This window comes from Ochlerotatus camptorhynchus, unplaced genomic scaffold (assembly GCF_037179485.1).
Source record: "Ochlerotatus camptorhynchus isolate MF236.1 unplaced genomic scaffold, CSIRO-AGI_Acam_v1.1 ptg000404l, whole genome shotgun sequence".
Classification (NCBI taxonomy): Eukaryota; Metazoa; Arthropoda; class Insecta; order Diptera; family Culicidae; genus Ochlerotatus; species Ochlerotatus camptorhynchus.
Window position 1 is genome coordinate 1,888,998 of NW_027040890.1, and position 18,758 is coordinate 1,907,755.

At 47.6% G+C, this 18,758-nt stretch overlaps 1 protein-coding gene across 1 annotated transcript; it reads right to left on the bottom strand.

The window, feature by feature from the left end:
* Nucleotides 1–5,048: 5,048 nt before the first annotated feature.
* On the bottom strand, nucleotides 5,049–18,061 carry LOC135710862 (uncharacterized). Its single transcript, XM_065233555.1, has 2 exons — nucleotides 14,141–18,061; nucleotides 5,049–5,357 (listed from the first exon to the last, which is right to left on the bottom strand). The coding sequence occupies exons 1-2, from the start codon at nucleotides 18,059–18,061 to the stop codon at nucleotides 5,049–5,051; spliced, it is 4,230 nt and encodes a 1,409-aa protein (XP_065089627.1).
* Between the last annotated feature and the right edge of the window lie 697 nt (nucleotides 18,062–18,758).

Here is an 18,758-nt window from a genome sequence, read left to right on the forward strand (position 1 = left end):
CGCCTCCTCGTGGTGTGCCCTGGAAACGTTAATTATCGAACCCAAGGGGTAGATATTGCGGCTAAACGAACTACCGCAGAGTAAGGACGCTGGAATCCCATCCAGCTCGTCCCAGGAGGTTGATAAGCCCTGCACAAACCTTCGTTGTGCGAAGGCAGGAGTGACACCGGGTTCTTAGAGTGCTTAGCACACGCAGCTGGTAAGCGGTCACATCTGTCTTGTTTGGCCCTGGACAGTTGGCTGGCTATCACGTCTGCTCTAGAACTCACGTCTGACACAACACTAGTGATGCGCCATAGCGCAATCGCCCCCCTCCCATGATGCAATGCTTTCGGGCGGTTCCGGGGAGGGCAAGGGCCAAGAGCACAGGGTAAGGTTTAGCGGGTCGGGAGCGCTACTTCTCCCATCCCTACACCCTGAGTTATCTTCTCAGGTGTATAGGAGCAGATTCCCCCTTGTATAAAAAAAAACACAGATTCGCATCGATTGGGGTGTGGAGTTGTTCGCCTCCTCGTGGTGCACCCTGGAAACGATGGACCACCAGTGCTGCGGTACTGATCCAGTCGGCTAAACGAACAACAAACGAGGGGATGCATCAGACGGCGCCTTGCGATCGATGTCAGTAAGATCGCAAGTATGTGTACTGACACACTGGCCTTAATGTAGGAAGTCGAGCGGAAACGTTATACAAACCACGCTACGGGCTAGTGGCTAAGGTATTTCATTCTTTTAGTACCGTCGGGTGGAATCGACCAAAACGACGTTTGAGCTAATGTCTTGTTCGTCTCCGTCCCATAAAACCCTGGCAGGCCTTATAGAATACGTTCCTTCCGTGCCTCCCAGTTGGGAGATTGCGGTGGAAATAGGTTCGGTTGAGTTATTCCCGTCTTACGCGATCCGGCTCTGAACATAGCGCCCCATTAAGGCCTATGTCAACCCTCGCAATGGACCTCACTGCTTGCATAGGCACCCATGGGGATCAAACTGCGACTATTCCAGTTGCACGGTTAGGATAGCGGTCTAAAGGGGACCCAACAGTCAGGATGTTGGAAAATCATCAAAATCAGCTCAAAACCTAACCCAGAGAACAAGTCGCCAAGGAGGCGACCGCGAACCCATTCGCGAAGGGTGGTCTTACGAGATCTCCCCCACCCAGTGATCCGAACAAGGGCACCAAGCGGCCGTAACCTCTGCAGGACGCAGAGCTAAGCGACGGGACCGCTGGACAGCTAGAGGAACAACCTATGGATGGGCCCAGGCTAAGTGGCTTTGGGGCCCTCCCTAGGATGCTGGCTATCGCGGGTCAGCTCGATGCTATCAACGAGTTCACGAGCACGCGGAACAATATCGCGAAGGACCTCAAGCAGGCCTAACGACAGCTCCGCGCAACTGTGAACGAGGCTCAGGACGACCACGAGTGGCTAAAGAAGCGACTGGAAGCCGCCGAGAGAGCGGAGAAAAGGGAGCCGAAGTCTGCCCAGACGGACGCCTTCAACTTCGCAGGCAACAGTACGATGGACAGCGAGGCTCTCCACTTTGACGTGACGCAAGGGCAGAAGCATGACCGGCCCTCGCCAGTAAAGGGTGCGGCACGCCCTAAGAGACGGAAAGTATCTGTCCAGGTAGAGTGTGTGGCCGTGGTCGAACAGTCCAAGGCAGCAGAAGCGGCCCAAAATAGGGAACAGAGCGATTGAGAAAAGTGATGGTTCCAAACAGGGTGGTAATAAAGACGCTCCTCCGAAACCCCCGAAACCCCCGAAACCCCCGGAAAAAACTGCCCCTAAGAGAAGCACTGCCCGGAACAAGCACAAGACGATGGGCGAGGCTCTCATCATCAAGACGGAAGCGTCGAAGCACGCGGAAGTTTTGAGGAAGATGAGAGCGGCCGAGCGTCTTGCGGAGATGGGCAACAACGTGAGGAGCATCAGGCGCACTCGTACTGGCGAGATGCTCCTGGTGCTTAAGCGTAGCGCTAAAGACCAGGGACCGACCAGGGATGACCCAAGCAACACGACTTACGTAAAGAGTCAATAATACTTTAATATACATCATTTAATACATTTATACAACTCATAAAGCGCAAGACGCGGAGCTTATAAAACTAAATACTGGTGTTATAACATGTTGTGGAAACATCATAAAAACCAGCGGCTAAAAAAACAATAAAAAAAAATTTGAGCATGGGATTCGAACACTGGTCCTTGGCGTGGTAGACTTATTACTTCCTAACTGGACCAACTCCACTTGATGTAAGGTTGGTATAAGCACAGACAAACAGACATAACACATTGAATATTTCTCAGTGTAAAACATCGTCGCAAAAACATTACCGCCATCTGTTGAGTACAGCAAAGCGTACATTCAATTTCCAGAGTGTTATTTGAAAGTATTTTCAACTCCTTATAAGACAACCTACACCTTTTCAGTTGCATTAGTATATGAGATGTCATAGCAAAGTGTTTTCAACTTTCTTTATAACAAACCTCCGAAAACATCATAAGAAACTGTTAATCAGTGCGTGAAGAGACACTCCGTCTCTATGGCGCCGTCAATGTTTACGTCAATCTGGAAAGTACAGAATTTCTTCAAGGACTTTATAAATTCAATTAAGATTGATTTTGTATACGACCAGTTTTATAGTGGTATTTAAACAGTAAGATGCACGTTCAAATAACATTTAAAGATAAAAGCAAAAGAAAACTATTTTGGAAAATGTTGAAATCTAGGAAGTATTAAGAAAACATCTTTAAACCTCATATATAACGTGGGATGTTTTTTGCATCACTTATAATACATTTATACAACAAGCCGTTCTAGTTCTTTTTCAAAAAGATGTTTTATGTGTTACTTGGGGCGGTCGTTGGTAATGGGGTACAGGGAAGAACGCTAGGCTCGACGATCACCATCCAGGTTAAGGAATTGGACGAAGTGACAGAGGAGACCGAACTAGCCAAGGCGCTCAGGGAGCAGTGCCAAATCGAGGAACCGTCAATAGCGGTTACCCTGAGCAAGGACTGTTCTCCACCCAGGTGGCTACCGTCAAGCTCCCGGCAGCTGATGCCAGAAAGGCGGCAGCCATAGGGAGGGTACGAGTTGGCTGGTCGGTTTGCCCCGTGAGCATTCCCCGACCGGTTACGGCTTGCTTCAGGTGCTTCGGTCAGGGCCATCTGGCTCGTGACTGCAAGAACACCGATAGAAGCAAGTCTGCACAGCTGGTGTGGTTCGGAGGGCCATAAGGCGCAAAGTTGCCAAAAGCCACCGAAGTGCACAATATGCGCGGAGAAAGGGAAATCCCCTACCAACCACATGGCAGGTGGCCCGCGTTGCCCGGGGGCCAAGAGCAATGCTGCCCCGGCCAAGAGCAATGCTCAGCCATGTTCGAGGTAGCGCAGTTGAACCTGAACCATTGCGCGGCCGCCCAGCAACTGCTGTGGCAATCGGCAGCGGAATGGGAAGTGGGTGTCGCAGTCATCTCCGATCCGTACCGGGTCCCATCCAGTATCGGGAAATGGTTCACGGACGCGTTGGGGATGGCAGCGATATGCACGATGTGGAGCTTCCCCGTTCAGGAGGTGGTCTCGTCCAACTCGAGCGAGGGATTCGTGATCGCCAGGGTCAACTGAGTATATCTAAGTAGCTGTTATGCTTCGCCCAGGTGGTCCATCGACCAGTTCTCACAGACTCACTGCGGTACTTGTCGACCTAAGACCGGTGGTCATTGCGGGCGACTTTAACACATGGGCGGTGGAGTGGGGCAGCCACCACACCAACCAGAGAGGATGCATCCTACTGGAGGCAATGGCCAAACTGGACGTTGTACTATCCAACACCGGTTCGGTCAGTACCTACAGAAGGAATGGTGCAGAATCCGTCATTGACGTGACGTACTGCAGCCCGTGTTTGGAGGGCAACCTACACTGGAGGGTCGATGAGGGTTACACCCACAGCGATCATCAGGCGATTCGCTACAGTGTGGGGCAAGGGGAGAGGCAAGTGGCAGGAGGAAGTCCCTCCTGCGCTCGAGGCTGGCGGACGTCGTTCTTCAGTGAAGCACTGAGGCGGGAGAAGGAGGATGCAACGGGCTCGTACGGCCGAATCTCGAGAGGAACGCCGTGCCTCAACAAAGAGATCGCCAGATGCAAGCGCGCGTGCTTCGACAGCTTATGCCAAAGCGCTAACACGAACCCCTAGGGGATGCCTATAAAGTGGTCATGGCCAAGACCCGTAGTGTGGTGGCACCCCCGGAGAGATCGCCGGCGATGCTGGCGTCTAGAGTGACTAACAGTGAACTGACCGACATTGCCAAGTCGCTGGTGGTGAACAAGGCCCCGGGCTCGGATGGGATCCCGGTTGTGGCTCTGAGGGCGGCCGTTGCGGAAAATCCAGACATGTTCAGGTCTGTATTTCAGACCTGTCTGGACGTAGGCATCTTCCCAGATGCGTGGAAACATCAGAGGCTGGTACTTCTCCCGAAGTCAGGAAAACCCTCTGGGGACCCGCCTGTATGCTGCCCATCTGTTTGCTGGACATCACTGGTAAACTGCTTGTAAGGGTTATGCTCAATAGGCTGTTGGCTTTCACCGAAGGTGTAGACGGCCTGTCAAGCAGCCAGTACGGGGTTCCGAAAAGGCAGATCTACGGTGGAAGCCATCCGCGGCGTCATCCAGACGGCAGAGGTGGTCCATCGGTAACGAAGGGGCATTCGTTACTGCGCGGTGGTTACTTTAGATGTGAAGAACGCGCTCAACAGCGCGTGCTGGGGGGCGATAGCCCGCACGCTACACCAACTCCGAATCCCCGGAGGGCTGCACAAGATTTTGGAAAGCTACTTCCAGAATCGTGTGTTGAAGTAGGACACAGAAGATGGCAGGACTGCCACAAGGCTCCATCCTGGGCCCGGTGCTATGGAACGTCATGTAAGATGGAGTGTTGAGGATAAGATTCCCTGGTAGTCTACGGGAATCCCTCGAAGAGTTAGAGCTAACAGCGGCTCACTCCGTTAAGCTTGTGGAGGAATGGATGAGATCCAAGAAACTGGAGCTTGCCCATCACAAGACGGAGGTGGTCGTAGTCAACAATCGCATGTCGGTGCAGTATGCGACGTTGACAGTTGGCGAGAGCACAATTAGGTCTGTGCGCTCTCTGAAACTCTTGGGGGTTATGCTCGATGATAAGCTCAGCTTCGGCTGCCACGTCGAGTACACCTGCAAGAGAGCGTCTACGGCTGTGGGGGCATTATCCCGCACGATATTAAACAGCGCGGCGGTGAGTGCCAGTAAGCGCAGGCTCCTCGCCGGGGTCGTAGTATCTATCCTCAGATACGGAGGCCCGGCGTGGGTTGCGGTACTGGATACTGACTGCCACAGGCGGAAATTAGAGAGTACACATAGGCTAATGTGCTTGAGGGTGGCCAGTGCATACCGCACCATCTCGAGGGAGGCCGTCTGTGTCATAGCAGGAATGATGCCAATCGGCCTAATCATCAAGGAGGATGTGGAGTGCTACGACACGAGGACTGTTCGAGGGGTGCGCAACAACGCGCGCGTGGTATCGATTGCGAGGTGGTAGTCGGAGCGGGAAAACTCCACAAAGGGGAGGTAGACCTACCGCTTGATACCTTTCGTATCAAGCTGGGTTAACAGGCGCCATGGGGAAGTAAACTTCCACCTGACACAGCTCCTGTCAGGCCATGGTTGCTTTAGGAGTTACTTGCATAGGTTCGGACATGCAAGTACTTCCACCTGCCCCGCGTGCGCTGGTGTCGAAGAGACGGCGGAACACGTTGTGTTCGCCTGTCCACGCTTCGAGCCAGTAATGAGCGTTATGCTAGCGATATGCGGAGCGGATACCAGTCTGTGTCTGTGAGCAGATTCCCCCCTGTATATAAAAAAAAAAAAACAAAAAACACAGATTCACAAATCGTTTCGGATCGATGTTTTTAGAATTACTTGTTATTATACACAGTTGTTTGTTATTGTCCAACCTGCCATTTTACATATTTGGTTCCCTAGTTTTGTACACGATTAACACTTGAAAAGGGCTTATGCAAAAATGATACACATTAATAGAAAAACATATATCTCACGAACGATTTGTTTGATCGAGATGGTGTCTTGGGCAAAGTTGCGGACAAGTATTGTGCCTTTCAAGAAAAAATAAATACCGTAAAAAATTATTTTATTTTTTACAAAAAATTCAAAATTATTAAAAATTATTGCATTTTTTTTAATTATTTCCCCTCGGGTCAAGAATTCAAAAAAAACTGTCTACGTAGTTAATGAACAGCCCCTAACTATCAATCAGGCAGGCTGTATGGCTGGATCACTGTTTTCAAGGCAGATCAAATAAAAATGTGTAATAATTAACTGTAAATGTGGTTATAACTTAATTTATTCAGAAAACTTCGCAGTAATTTACAGTGTTCCTAATTATTTGTTTGGAACTTTAAAACATTTCTGAGCATTCATTAGACAATTATTTTATCAAATATAACGGACCAGATTTTCAAGGCTGTCCTAATCACCGAAAGTTATAATTTATTTGTAGATTGTTTACCAGGTTAGTAGACCCATTAACGGTCCGGCACAACAACATTATCAATTTGGTGCATATATTAGCAACCGAAATGTCCATCTTTAAATCATTCTACAAGCGTACGAAACATGCCATTAGATTTTCTCATGTCGAAATAAAATAAATGTTATCAATTTTGGATGAAATTCATCGGCAAAACAAATTCTTGCCTCTCTGTTATGGAAATTGTCTAAGCCTAATTCGACAGCTGCTCCAAAATTAAGCAGCACAATACCGTTCTGGGAATACAATTTCACCAAATTAGTCAGGATACAGGCGCCAGCAGCGATCACCAATCAGTAGGCAACATTTCACCGCCAACAGGGGCCAAAAGAGTGCGCCTTCCGAAACTGCCGATTGGTAGCAGACCCAGTAATCAATCCGAGCAACTTTCCCCCGCACTGCAACCGTCGTCCTCGGATCAGATCATCCTCCACTGATCGTCGTCGTCATGTTGAATCTGATCAATCATTTTCGGAAATCTAATTTGCCACCATCGTCGGCACTCGAGCGAGACTAGACCTCCGAAAAAATAACAGTTCGAACCAATAACAATCACCCCGAAGGCCCGTTGCTCCCCGATAGTCTGGGGTAAATCGATTTGGGGGCCAATAATCCTAACGGTAAAACTTTCCTTCCTTTGCATCCGGCTCTCTCTCTCTCTATCTCCCTCTCATCGATACACGGTTGATTGGTAATGATGCGCGTCAATAAGTCAATTATTGCTATATTTTGCCCTTATTATAGCGCCGCCACCGCCGACGCCGATGCCAAAGCCGCAGCACACATTGGGCCAAAGTGCGCCCAAAATCTAGCCCGAAAGAGGTTCAAATCGGGAAGGGAAATGTTCAGACAAGACTTGGAGCCGAGCGAAAATTATAGCCGGTGATGATAGTGCAGATCTTGCTGCTCTATAAAAGAGCTACCTTCTTTCTCCCTTCGATCATCGGTAGATCTGATCGATCGTATGGAATGGACGACGATGAGTCAACTAAAAATTATCATGGACGGCGATCGACCATTCCCCTACTGCTGAGTGTTGGAGATTTAAAGAACAAGAAGATCGGTTGTACAACTGCTCCCTGCATTGGCGGTGGTCATCGTGGAGCGGTATCTTGAATTCTCGATTAAACCTCGATCAGCAGAAACGATTTTTTTTTTCGACTACCTTAAAGAATCAACCATTGCGCATCAAATCGTTTGAAGCATTTAAATTCATCGGAAAGTTCGACCAAACTCTACCATCAGCACAGCGCTAGTGGCGAGCGGCAGGGAAATGTAGGCCTAATGAGCGAAAATTAGATGCCCAAAAGTATGCGCCAGGGTCATTTAGATCTACTCCGGCTGTGTATGACGTACATACACCCTAAATCAGCTCCCAGGTCGGCCGGGAACATTGGTCAATTTATGTGTACTTACTCGCGCCTATTAAGTAGCTACCTACGATGTATCTAGGCGAAACGGTAAGTACCGTGTATGGTCAGCGATCTTGTTATAAGACGCCGCGCCGCCATCGTCGTAACAAGCGAAAACAACTCATTACCGCGGTTCGAACAGCGCTGCGGTAAAGATGAAATTGCGTGGGATCAATTCCAGTGGATTGAATTGGATGGCGCTGTGTCTGAGTCACATTTCGATATTACATTCAGTGGCGCCCAGAGAGATTCGATGCATTGAAAAACTTTTACATTGACAATTTTTTTTAATGGAAAAATACTTTTATATATTTTTTTATATTAATTTATTTGCACAGGCTCAATCCAATAAACTTTACAGAGCTGAGTTATCCTTTGCGTTATACATTATTACTGTCTTAAATTTAAAGTTAAAGGAACTGGACCGAGTACTCGCGGTCGTCTCGAGGTTAGTGTAGATTTAATTTTTTTTTGGATGGGAAAAGGGAGAAGGAGGTTTGAAATATGATTTATTATACAAATATTTAATTAATCCTAACACATGAACTTATTTCTATTCATCTTGAAAACAAACATTAAAAAAAAAACTACACGCACAATACACAAACTAAACACAAGGTTAATCAAACTTACAATCTAAGGTTAGTATTCTTAAAGTAAACATATATGAGTTTCATAAACTCCAGATCACGTCTAGCCAAAATATCCCAAACTGGAACATTAGGTTGTCTACCTCGAGCCCGAAGCGAATCGCACAGCTCAAATCTGACTCCACGATGCTCAGCACAAGACCAAAGGATGTGATCGGCGTCTTGGTAACCTTGTCCACATTCACAGAGATTGCTGTCTCCCAGCCCAACACGAAACAAGTGAGCGTTTAACGAATAGTGATTGGACATGAGGCGAGACATCAGACGAATGAAGTCTCGACGCACATCCAACCCCTTGAACCAAGGACTCTTCGACACCTTAGGGATGATCGAGAATAGCCATCGTCCGAAACTTCCTTCACTCCATTTATTTTGCCAGCTGGCGAGCGACTGTTGACGATAAATGAAGAAAAATTCATTGTAGGCGATTTGTCGATCGTAAATATCGCCTTGCATAGCGCCCACCTTAGCAAGTGAGTCCGCCTTCTCATTGCCCGGAATCGAGCAATGAGATGGGATCCATGCAAAGGTGATGACAAAAGATCTTAAAGATAAAGCACTCAGAAGCTCTCGTATTTTCATGAGAAAATACGAGGAGTGCTTTACCGGCCTCATGGATCGAATAGCCTCGACAGAACTGAGACTATCCGTAAAAATAAAATAGTGATCTGGTGCAAGTGAGGCGATCGTTTTTAGCGTATAGTGTATTGCCGCCAGTTCAGCAACATATACGGAACAAGGAGGTTGAAGCATTCGAGAGGCGCTATGAAATTCGTTAAAAATACCAAAACCAGCGGACGACTCTATTAATGATCCATCTGTGAAGAACGATCTTGCGGAATCAACTTGGCCAAACTTTGCAGCGTAAATTGACGGAACAATCATGGAACGATGATGTTCTGGGATTCCACGAATCTTCCGCGTCATAGATAAATCAAAACTAACTGAATTACCGAAGTCGGAGAAGCATACACGATGGGGATTATGCTGTGAAGGGCTGACATCCTGAGTTATGTACACGTAGTACAATGACATAAAATGAGTTTGAGGGTTTAGCTCAAGAAGCTTCTCAAAGTTTTCGATTACCAGTGGGTTCATAACTTCACAACGGGTGAGGAGCCTGAGGGACAATTCCGAAAACCGATCCGATAGTGGCAACATGCCCGCCAACACTTCGAGACTCATCGTATGAGTCGAGTGCATGCATCCTAACGCGATACGAAGACAACGATACTAGATACGTTCCAGTTTGATGATGTGAGTTTTAGCCGCCGACTGGAAGCAAAAACTACCGTACTCTAAAACCAATAAAATCGTTGTCCGGTACAACGTTAGAAGATCTTGCGGATGAGCTTCCCACCACGTTCCGGTAATTGTTCGGAGAAAATTGATCCTTTGTTGGCATTTTCGTCTCAGATACTCAATGTGGGATCTCCAGGTGCATTTGGAATCGAACCAGACCCCAAGATATTTGAAAGACATGGAATGAGTGATCGGCTTACCCAAAAGATGAAGCTTCGGTTGTGCTGGGCTATGCTTCCTAGAAAAAACGACCAACTCAGTTTTCTCCGTGGAGAATTCGATACCTAGCTGAATAGCCCAAGAAGACAAATTGTCTAAGGTATCCTGTAAGGGTCCTTGCAGGTCAACCTCTTTTGGCCCTGTGATAGACACTACGCCATCATCTGCAAGTTGTCTCAACGTGCAATTGTCACTAAGACAATTGTCAATTTCTCTAACGTAGAAATTGTACAAAAGGGGGCTTAAACATGAGCCTTGGGGGAGACCCATGTAGCTAAATCGAAAAGCTGTAGAGTTTCCATGAGAAAAGCTCATATGTTTTTCTGACAGCAAATTGTACAAAAAATTATTAATTAATGGAGACAATCCACAAACATGGAGTTTCTCTGAAAGGACTTCAACCGATACTGAATCAAAAGCCCCCTTAATATCCAAGAACACAGAAGCCATTTGCTCTTTTTTAGCAAAAGCCAACTGGATTTCTGTGGAAAGCAACGCGAGACAGTCGTTTGTTCCCTTACCCCTACGGAAGCCAAATTGAGTATCTGAGAGTAGGTGGTTCGTCTCAACCCATTTGTCGAGGCGAAAAAGGATCATTTTCTCCAACAATTTTCGAATGCACGATAACATCGCGATGGGACGATACGAGTTATGATCTGACGCGGGTTTTCCAGGCTTTTTAATGGATATAACTCTCACTCGCCTCCAATCATCTGGAACAATATTGAACTCCAGGAACTGACAAAACAAGTTCAACATGCGCCTCTTAGCGACGTCTGGGAGGTTCTTCAATAAGTCGAACTTGATCCTATCAGCCCCCGGAGCCGAATTGCGACACGAAAGGAGGGCGAGTGAGAGCTCCAGCATTGAAAAAGGCTGGCTGATCTCGTCTACCGAATTCGTCGTTTCGCGAGGAATCATCTGTGCCGGCACGGAATCAGGACATACTTTTCGCGCGAACTTGAGAATCCACCGATCCAAGTACTCCTCGCTCTCGTTGTTTGAAGACCGGTTACGCATCCTTCGCGCCGTGTTCCAAAGCGTATTCATCGACGTTTCGCGCGATAAACCGTCCACGAATTGCCGCCAGTATCCGCGTTTCTTGGCTTTGATGAGGCTCTTGAGTTCGTGTTCAAGAGTCGAGTACGCTTCGAAATACTCGGGTGTTCCGCGTTTCCGGAAAAGCTTAAACGCGTCGGACTTTTTACGATAAACCTCAGTGCATTACTGGTCCCACCAAGGGGTAGGAGGTTTCCTACGAAAAAACGTTCCTGGAACCGGCTGAGTTTGAGCTCGAAGCGCGCTGTCCAAGATCAGATTGGAGAGGAAGTTATATTCCTCCAACGGTGGAAGCTCTTCTACCGACGACACGGCTTCATCTATCGCGGTCTTGAACGTTGTCCAATCGATATTACGGGTGAGGTCGTACGCGACGTTAACGGATTCCGACGAATTGAACCCACTGGCAATCGAAATGCCGATCGGCAAGTGATCGCTACCGTGGGGATCCTGGATCACATTCCACACAGCAAAAAAATAATTTTGGTATCACATCAAAGTGGATGCACTACAATCATGTCGAAAATTTCATGTAATTTTTATGACCACATAAATAAACAAATGCAGTAAAAGCAGCGTAATGTCAGTTCATGCATTGTATTAATGATAATTTTGTCCTTTTTAGCAAGTAATATTACACCATATTTTCGACATGATTGTAGTGCATCCACTTTGACGTGATATCAAAATTATTTTTTTGCTGTGCACGTGCAATCCAACGATAATGAATTAGAGCAAAGTGTGAGGTCTAATCTACTTCCATTTGAAGATGGACCAGCCAGACGTGTTACTTCTCCATTGTTAAGAATTGTCATATTGAAGTTATCACAGAGGTCATATATCAAAGTAGAACGGTTGTCATCATACAGTTCCCCCAGCCTGTACCGTGGGAATTAAAATCTCCCATAATCAACCGTGGAGCAGGAAGTACTGAACAGATATGTAGGTTTACCTGGGTCCTTGCTGAAGAAACTTCGGTGGAGGTGAACGCTCTACACTAGCGTAACAACGATTGTTGGTGTCCAACTCAATCGTTCGATGATTGATCGACAGGGAACGGATCAGTGATGGGCACGCAAATCTTCACCGCATATTACGGACAACAGGTGAAGGGTACAAGTTCTTCCTTCATTATACAAATAACATTAACACACAAGTTTTGTACGAAACACAAACTCTAACTTCACTACATTTATTCTGAACAGACTACACCACAAATTACAATAATATTTCTCGGTCTCGCAGGACCGTCTTCGACCTTGTGCCACTTATCAACTAAAATACAAAATATCCGTTATCTACTCTCTAACCCGATCCCAGTATCCCATCGTGTATGTGGTGAGTTTCACAAGAGATCGAATCGTAGACCGAATCTCTCGCTCTCATCGTCCACCTCATCTCCCGTGTGCTAATGAAAGCGAAAGTGATCTGCAATCAACTGCTGGTCGATCGATGGCCAGTACAATAGCCGGAGCCATCATCTGGTCGGCTGTTACGGTGATAGTATTGTGCTAGGGTGGTCCTCACAGACATGCTCACCCACCCAGAAATATCCGTTTCTGAAAATAAAGAATCCTCTTCGATTGGGATGGGATAGGGGAAAGGTATACAAAATTATAATTCGATATCGTGGGTCGACTCTGCAACAGGTAACAAACAAATCTTCTCGACTGGCCGCTTCAATGCTCCTGATCCAGTTTTGAGTGTAACTACTCTTACAACACCGTCGCTACCGGGATGTACTTGGACAATTCGACCCATACGCCAACGCATCGGTGGTTGATTATTATCCTGCACGATGACGAGCCTTCCTACTTCGATTGCCGCAGGTGGATTCCATCGCCTTGATCTACCTTGCAGCTGGCAAAGGTATTCTCGCTTCCATCTATCCCAGAAGTGTTGCAACTGCTGCTGAACTGCCTGCCAATGCTTCAGTCGATTTGTTGGCACCGTTCGCAGATCTTCTTCGGGAAAAGATTGTAGAGAGGTTCCAACCAAGAAATGAGCTGGGGTTAACGGTTCGAGATCATTTGGATCGTCAGACATCGGTGTTAGGGGTCTGGAGTTCAAACAACCCTCTACCTGAACCAGCAGCGTGTTCATATCTTCCAGTGTAACTGGGTTATAACCAATGACCCGTAGTATATGGTGTTTAGCCGATCGAACCGCTGCTTCCCACAGTCCTCCGAAGTGGGGTGCGCTGGGAGGGTTGAAGTGCCATTCGATCCCTTCATCAGCGCAGAACCTAGACACCTGATCTCGATGTTGTCTCTCCTTCCATAATGTAAACAGTTCCTGCAGCTGATTTCGGGCTCCAACGAAATTAGTGCCGTTGTCCGAATACAAATCGGTACACCTTCCTCTACGTGCGATGAAACGTCGGAGTGCTTGCAGGAACCTGTCGGTGGACAAGTCAGACACCAGTTCGATGTGCACGGCCTTCGTACACATACATACAAAAATGGACACGTATGCCTTGACAGCAACACGACGTGGTCCTGGCCGAATATAAACCGGCCCGAAGTAGTCAACACCAGTTTTCGAGAAGGGGCGAGAAACTGTGACTCTCGATGCAGGTAACTCTCCCATGAATTGCTGCACCAGCTTTGGTTTCGACCTGAAGCACGTTAGACACTGATGGACTACCTGTCTAGCAACATTTCTTCCTCCTAATGGCCAGAAACGTTGACGGATCGATCCCAACAAAATTTGCGGACCAGCGTGAAGCAAACGAAGGTGATATTGCTCAAAAACCATCTTGGTACAACGATGACGTGCTGGCAGTATCATAGGGTGCTTGGTGGCGTCAGACTCTCTGGAATTCTTCAAACGCCCACCAATCCTCAAAATGCCTTCTTCGCAAATAAACGGGCTATACCAGCGCAAGGGTGACCTTCTGGATACAGGTTCATTCCTCCTAACAGCCTTCAGCTCTTCTGGAAACGTTTCTTTCTGGACCTTCCGAATGAGAACGAACTCCGCCTTGCGTAACTCGTCTGACGACAGGAATCCAGTCGATCGATTTTCCCTTGAGTTTCGAAGTGACCGCATCAATCGCAACCATATGGCGATGCGCCGAACCAGTACTGTGTAGGAAGTTGACTTGGAAATGAACCATTCGTTGAACTCTTCAACCGCTGAAGCTGAGGTGACAACTGCCGTTCGTCTTTTTTCCTCTTCGAACACCCCCTCAGACAGAAGGTTCGCTGAGATTGGCCAAGTGTTTCGATCCTGAGCTAGCCAGCTCGGCCCATGCCACCAAAAATTGTTGTTGAGTATCTCTTTCGGTCCGATTCCCCTCGAAACCAAATCTGCCGGATTGTCAGCACCCGCAATGTGCCTCCATTCGCAACCTTCCGTAATCGCCTGGATTTTCGCTACTCTGTTTACGACGAATACAGACCAAGTAGACGGAGAAGCCTGTATCCAGCGAAGAGCACACGTTGAATCTACCCAAAACGTCGTGCGAACAGTAAGTTTGGTAGCCTGTAGAACCTTCTCGAAAACTTGTGCAGCTACCAGTGCACCACAAAGCTCCAATCGAGGAATTGATTGGGATTTCAGAGGAGCAACCTTGGATTTGGAAGTGAGTAGTTGAACCTTGACATTTCCATCCTGATCCTGGCTTCGAATATATAGGCATCCACCGTATGCCTTCATCGACGCATCCGAGAAGCAGTGAATCTCGATCTCCATGGCTTGAGGAATGATCACACAACGATCTATGCGGATATCGTTGAGGATCGGTAGTTGGACGTGAAAATTTCTCCAAGACTCACCCACCATTGAAGGTATCGGCTTATCCCAATTTAACCTCTTGCCGTCTTCATCCTCCAAAGTCCACAAAAGCTGCATGAAGACCTTAGCAGCTGTAATAGTGGCACCGATGAATCCCAATGGATCAAACAAGGTGGCGATGATCGAGAGGACCTGACGTTTGGTGAGTACTTCGTCTGGATTGATCGGCGGAATTTCAAACTGAAATCGGAAAACGTCGGAATTAGGGAGCCATGTTAGTCCTAACGCCTTGACGGAAGGGTCTGGATCGAGATTGATTCCTTCGGATGCACGGATCGCAAGATTCTCTTCGGGAATTCCGTGCAAGACTTCTGCACAGTTGGATGCCCATTTTCTGAGCCGAAAACCACCGCTGCTCGTCATTCCGTCTAGCTGAATCTGCAGCTTCTTGGCCTCCTCCAGAGTATCGCAGCCCGTTATCACGTCATCCATATACGTATCTTCGGTAATCGCAGCAACTGCCAATGGATATCGATAGCCTTCGTCGATTGCCATCTGGTTGAGTGTGCGAGTTGCTAGGAACGGAGCTGGTTTCGTTCCGTAAGTGACAGTGTTCAGCTCGTAAATTCCTACCTCCTCTAATGTTGATGAACGCCAGAAGATGGATTGGAGTGGTCGATCTATGGAAATAACGAAGATCTGGCGGAACATTTTCTCCACGTCGGCGACTAACATGATTTGCTTTGTGCAGCAACGAAGGATGATGGATCGAAGATCTTGCTGTATTACTGGCCCTACCAGCAATGCATCGTTCAACGACAATCCCGTAGACGTTTTACAAGACGCGTCAAACACCACGCGAACCTTGGTGGTGGTGCTGGCCTCCTTCACCACCGGATGATGCGGAAGAAAACAACGTTTAATGGATCCTTGTTGTCCTTCGACCTTCCGCATGTGACCTAATTGCACGTACTCCATAGATTCGCCCATCCGAGAAATGACGTTTTCGTCCTTGGGTAGGGAAACAGAATAGCGGCCGTCCGCTCCACGCTGCACCGTACTCGCAAACATTGCTTCACAGCGGGATTCTTCTGGAGAATAATTGTTGATTGACTCAACCTCCTCTATGGACCAAAATCGGGATAGTAGTTCCTCCAAACGATCCGTTGTTGCCATGTTGCAGTTGATTTGCATACTATGGTTGCCTTCGGTGTATCCTCCACTGACTACCCAACCAAAGACTGAATCGTGTAACGCTGGAAGTCGCTCTCCAAGCGAGATTTTCCTACCCGAGTCGAAGAAGTCGAAGAATGCTTCTATTCCCAGGACGAGATCCACCCCTGAGGATATACAGAACGATGGATCAGCAAGCTCGATTCCTTCTGGAAGTGTCCAACCGGATGTGTTGATGGTGGTAGTCGGCAGGTTCACCGTAACCTTAGGCAAAACTAGGAAGTTCATTTGGCGTGAATACTCTGACAACCGTGATCGAACCATTGCCGTGACTTGTTGCTTGACCTTGGTAGCTGCCTGACCAATGCCAAGAACCGAAATATCCACCCTACGGCGAGTAATCTTCAGACGCTGACTGAGACGTTCTGAGATAAAATTGCTCTCCGATCCAGAATCTAGAAGAGCTCGTGCTGGCATCCGATTGCCGTCATCATCCTGAACTACGACAACCGCTGTAGCCAGCAAAACCTTGGATGAGCACTGGTGGACTGTACCTACCACCAAGCTGTCAGTAGCTGACAAGTTAGCTACTTGAGGAGTGGAAGAGGATGTTGATTGTCTGGAGGATGGACTGGATTCCGAAGCTTCCTTGGATACGTTGCTGCCCTTGGTTGATGCCTTGGAGTTGGAGTCCCTATCCGGTTTAAAGCAGACCAACGTGTGGTGTCGACCCTTAAAATTCCGACACGAGTACTTCGACTGACATTCCCTTGCCTGATGTCCTTGTCTGAAGCAGTTCCTACACAACGAATGGGACCGCAGTAACGAATCCTTATCCGTCACTGACATCCGTTGGAATGAGCCACACTGGAACAGTGGATGATTTCCAGCGCAGGCAAAACAACGCCATCCGGACGCTTGGACAGTGTTGAGGCTAGTCCTGACTGCAGTGCTCCTTTGCCTTGGTGGTTGTGGATGGTTCGATGATTTCATAGGATCTGCAGTCTTGGACGGTAAGGATTCCAATATGCGAACTCGCCGTTGGAGAAATTCGAGAAGTTCCTTGAGGGTGTCCTGTTCCTGGGTCGAAGAAAACTCTTCCCAACCCCGGCGAGTGGACGGATCTAGACGAGACGTCAACAGATTAACCAGTAGGAGATCCTTGTAGTCAACCGGTTGTACAATCTGGTCCAACGTTTGCACAATCTTTTCGAACCCTTCAACTAGACTATGCAACTCGTTAGCGGATTCCTTGGATAGGGTGGGTAACTTGAGGAGAGATTGGATTTGGCGTTTCTTCAGTTGCTTGCTGTTGTTGTACCGCTTCAACAGCATAGCCCATGCAACTTGGTAATTGGCAGCGGTGATCTGCAACGAATCGATCAACGTCTTCGGTTCCCCTTGCAGACATCCCTTCAAGTAGTGGAACTTTTCTACCTCTGGAAGATCCGTCTTCCATTGGATCAAAGAAGTGAATAAGTCCCGGAAACTCAACCACTCGTCTATCTCCCCGTTGAACGATTGCAGCTTAATCTGCGGAAGACGAACGTGATCAAGCGTGGCTGTTACTGATGGTTCAGCACCACGGATGGATTGGTTCAACGATGTAGGTTCCTGCCTGTCCCTAGCCTGATCTATTAATATGGATTTTGCTTGATAGTAACGGTCGCTAAACTCCTGTCTTTGTATCTCGAATTCGTCGTTTTCATCGTCGAAGTCATCTTGCGATTTAAGCTCGACGAGAGTAGCACCATACCTCTCCCACAGTTCGTCGATTTTCTCCAACCGTAGATTGATCTGTGTAGTGGTCGTTGTATCCTGGATTTTCTCCGTGAAACGCCAGATGTCCTTGAAGGCCAACTCAATCTCCTTCAGCTTAGTAATGAGGAGTTTCAGAACCGACTTCCTGGTACACGGCTTCTTGGTAGGCATGATGTTAGCTCGGTATAGTTGATACGGAACGAGAAGAGAAGTGTCGTTGTAGTATACTGTGGTCCCTTGCTTCGGTGGACACACACTATTCTATGTTAACTGACCTTTACAACAAACGATTCCTCCGACGATCCAAAGTCAGCAATACAATTGACCAAAGCTTCAGTCACGACACAGGTACATTGATGGTAATGCTCATTAGCGAATAAGGAACGTATGAAGAGGAGAGGAAACCAGCATGTAGTATTCAAAAATATCCAACCTCGACTGGACATATACTGAGGAAGCTCACCTAGAGAAACCAACAGCTCCACAAGTGTCCAATCGATCGAATACTTCTACACATCAATCAATGATCAACGTTGAATGAACTTGCCAGATGTCAAAACTCCTATCGTATGATGTCACCAGATGTCGAAACTCCGATTGAATGCCAACGAGAATTGGGAGAAGAGGAGGAGGAACCAATGTAGTACCACTAGAATCCGACTTCGGCCGGGCATATACTGCGGTCAACTCACCCAGAGAACCAGCAGCGGTGCAAAACCCAGCAATGAAATTCAAACTCAAATCGCAGTTCACCTCAGCGAGGAAATCAGGGATGTGTCCGCAAATAATCGAAGAGGATACAAATTTCCATTAAAATGTGTATTTTCTGCTGCTAGGCTTCGGCAGACATATACAGAGTTCTATATAG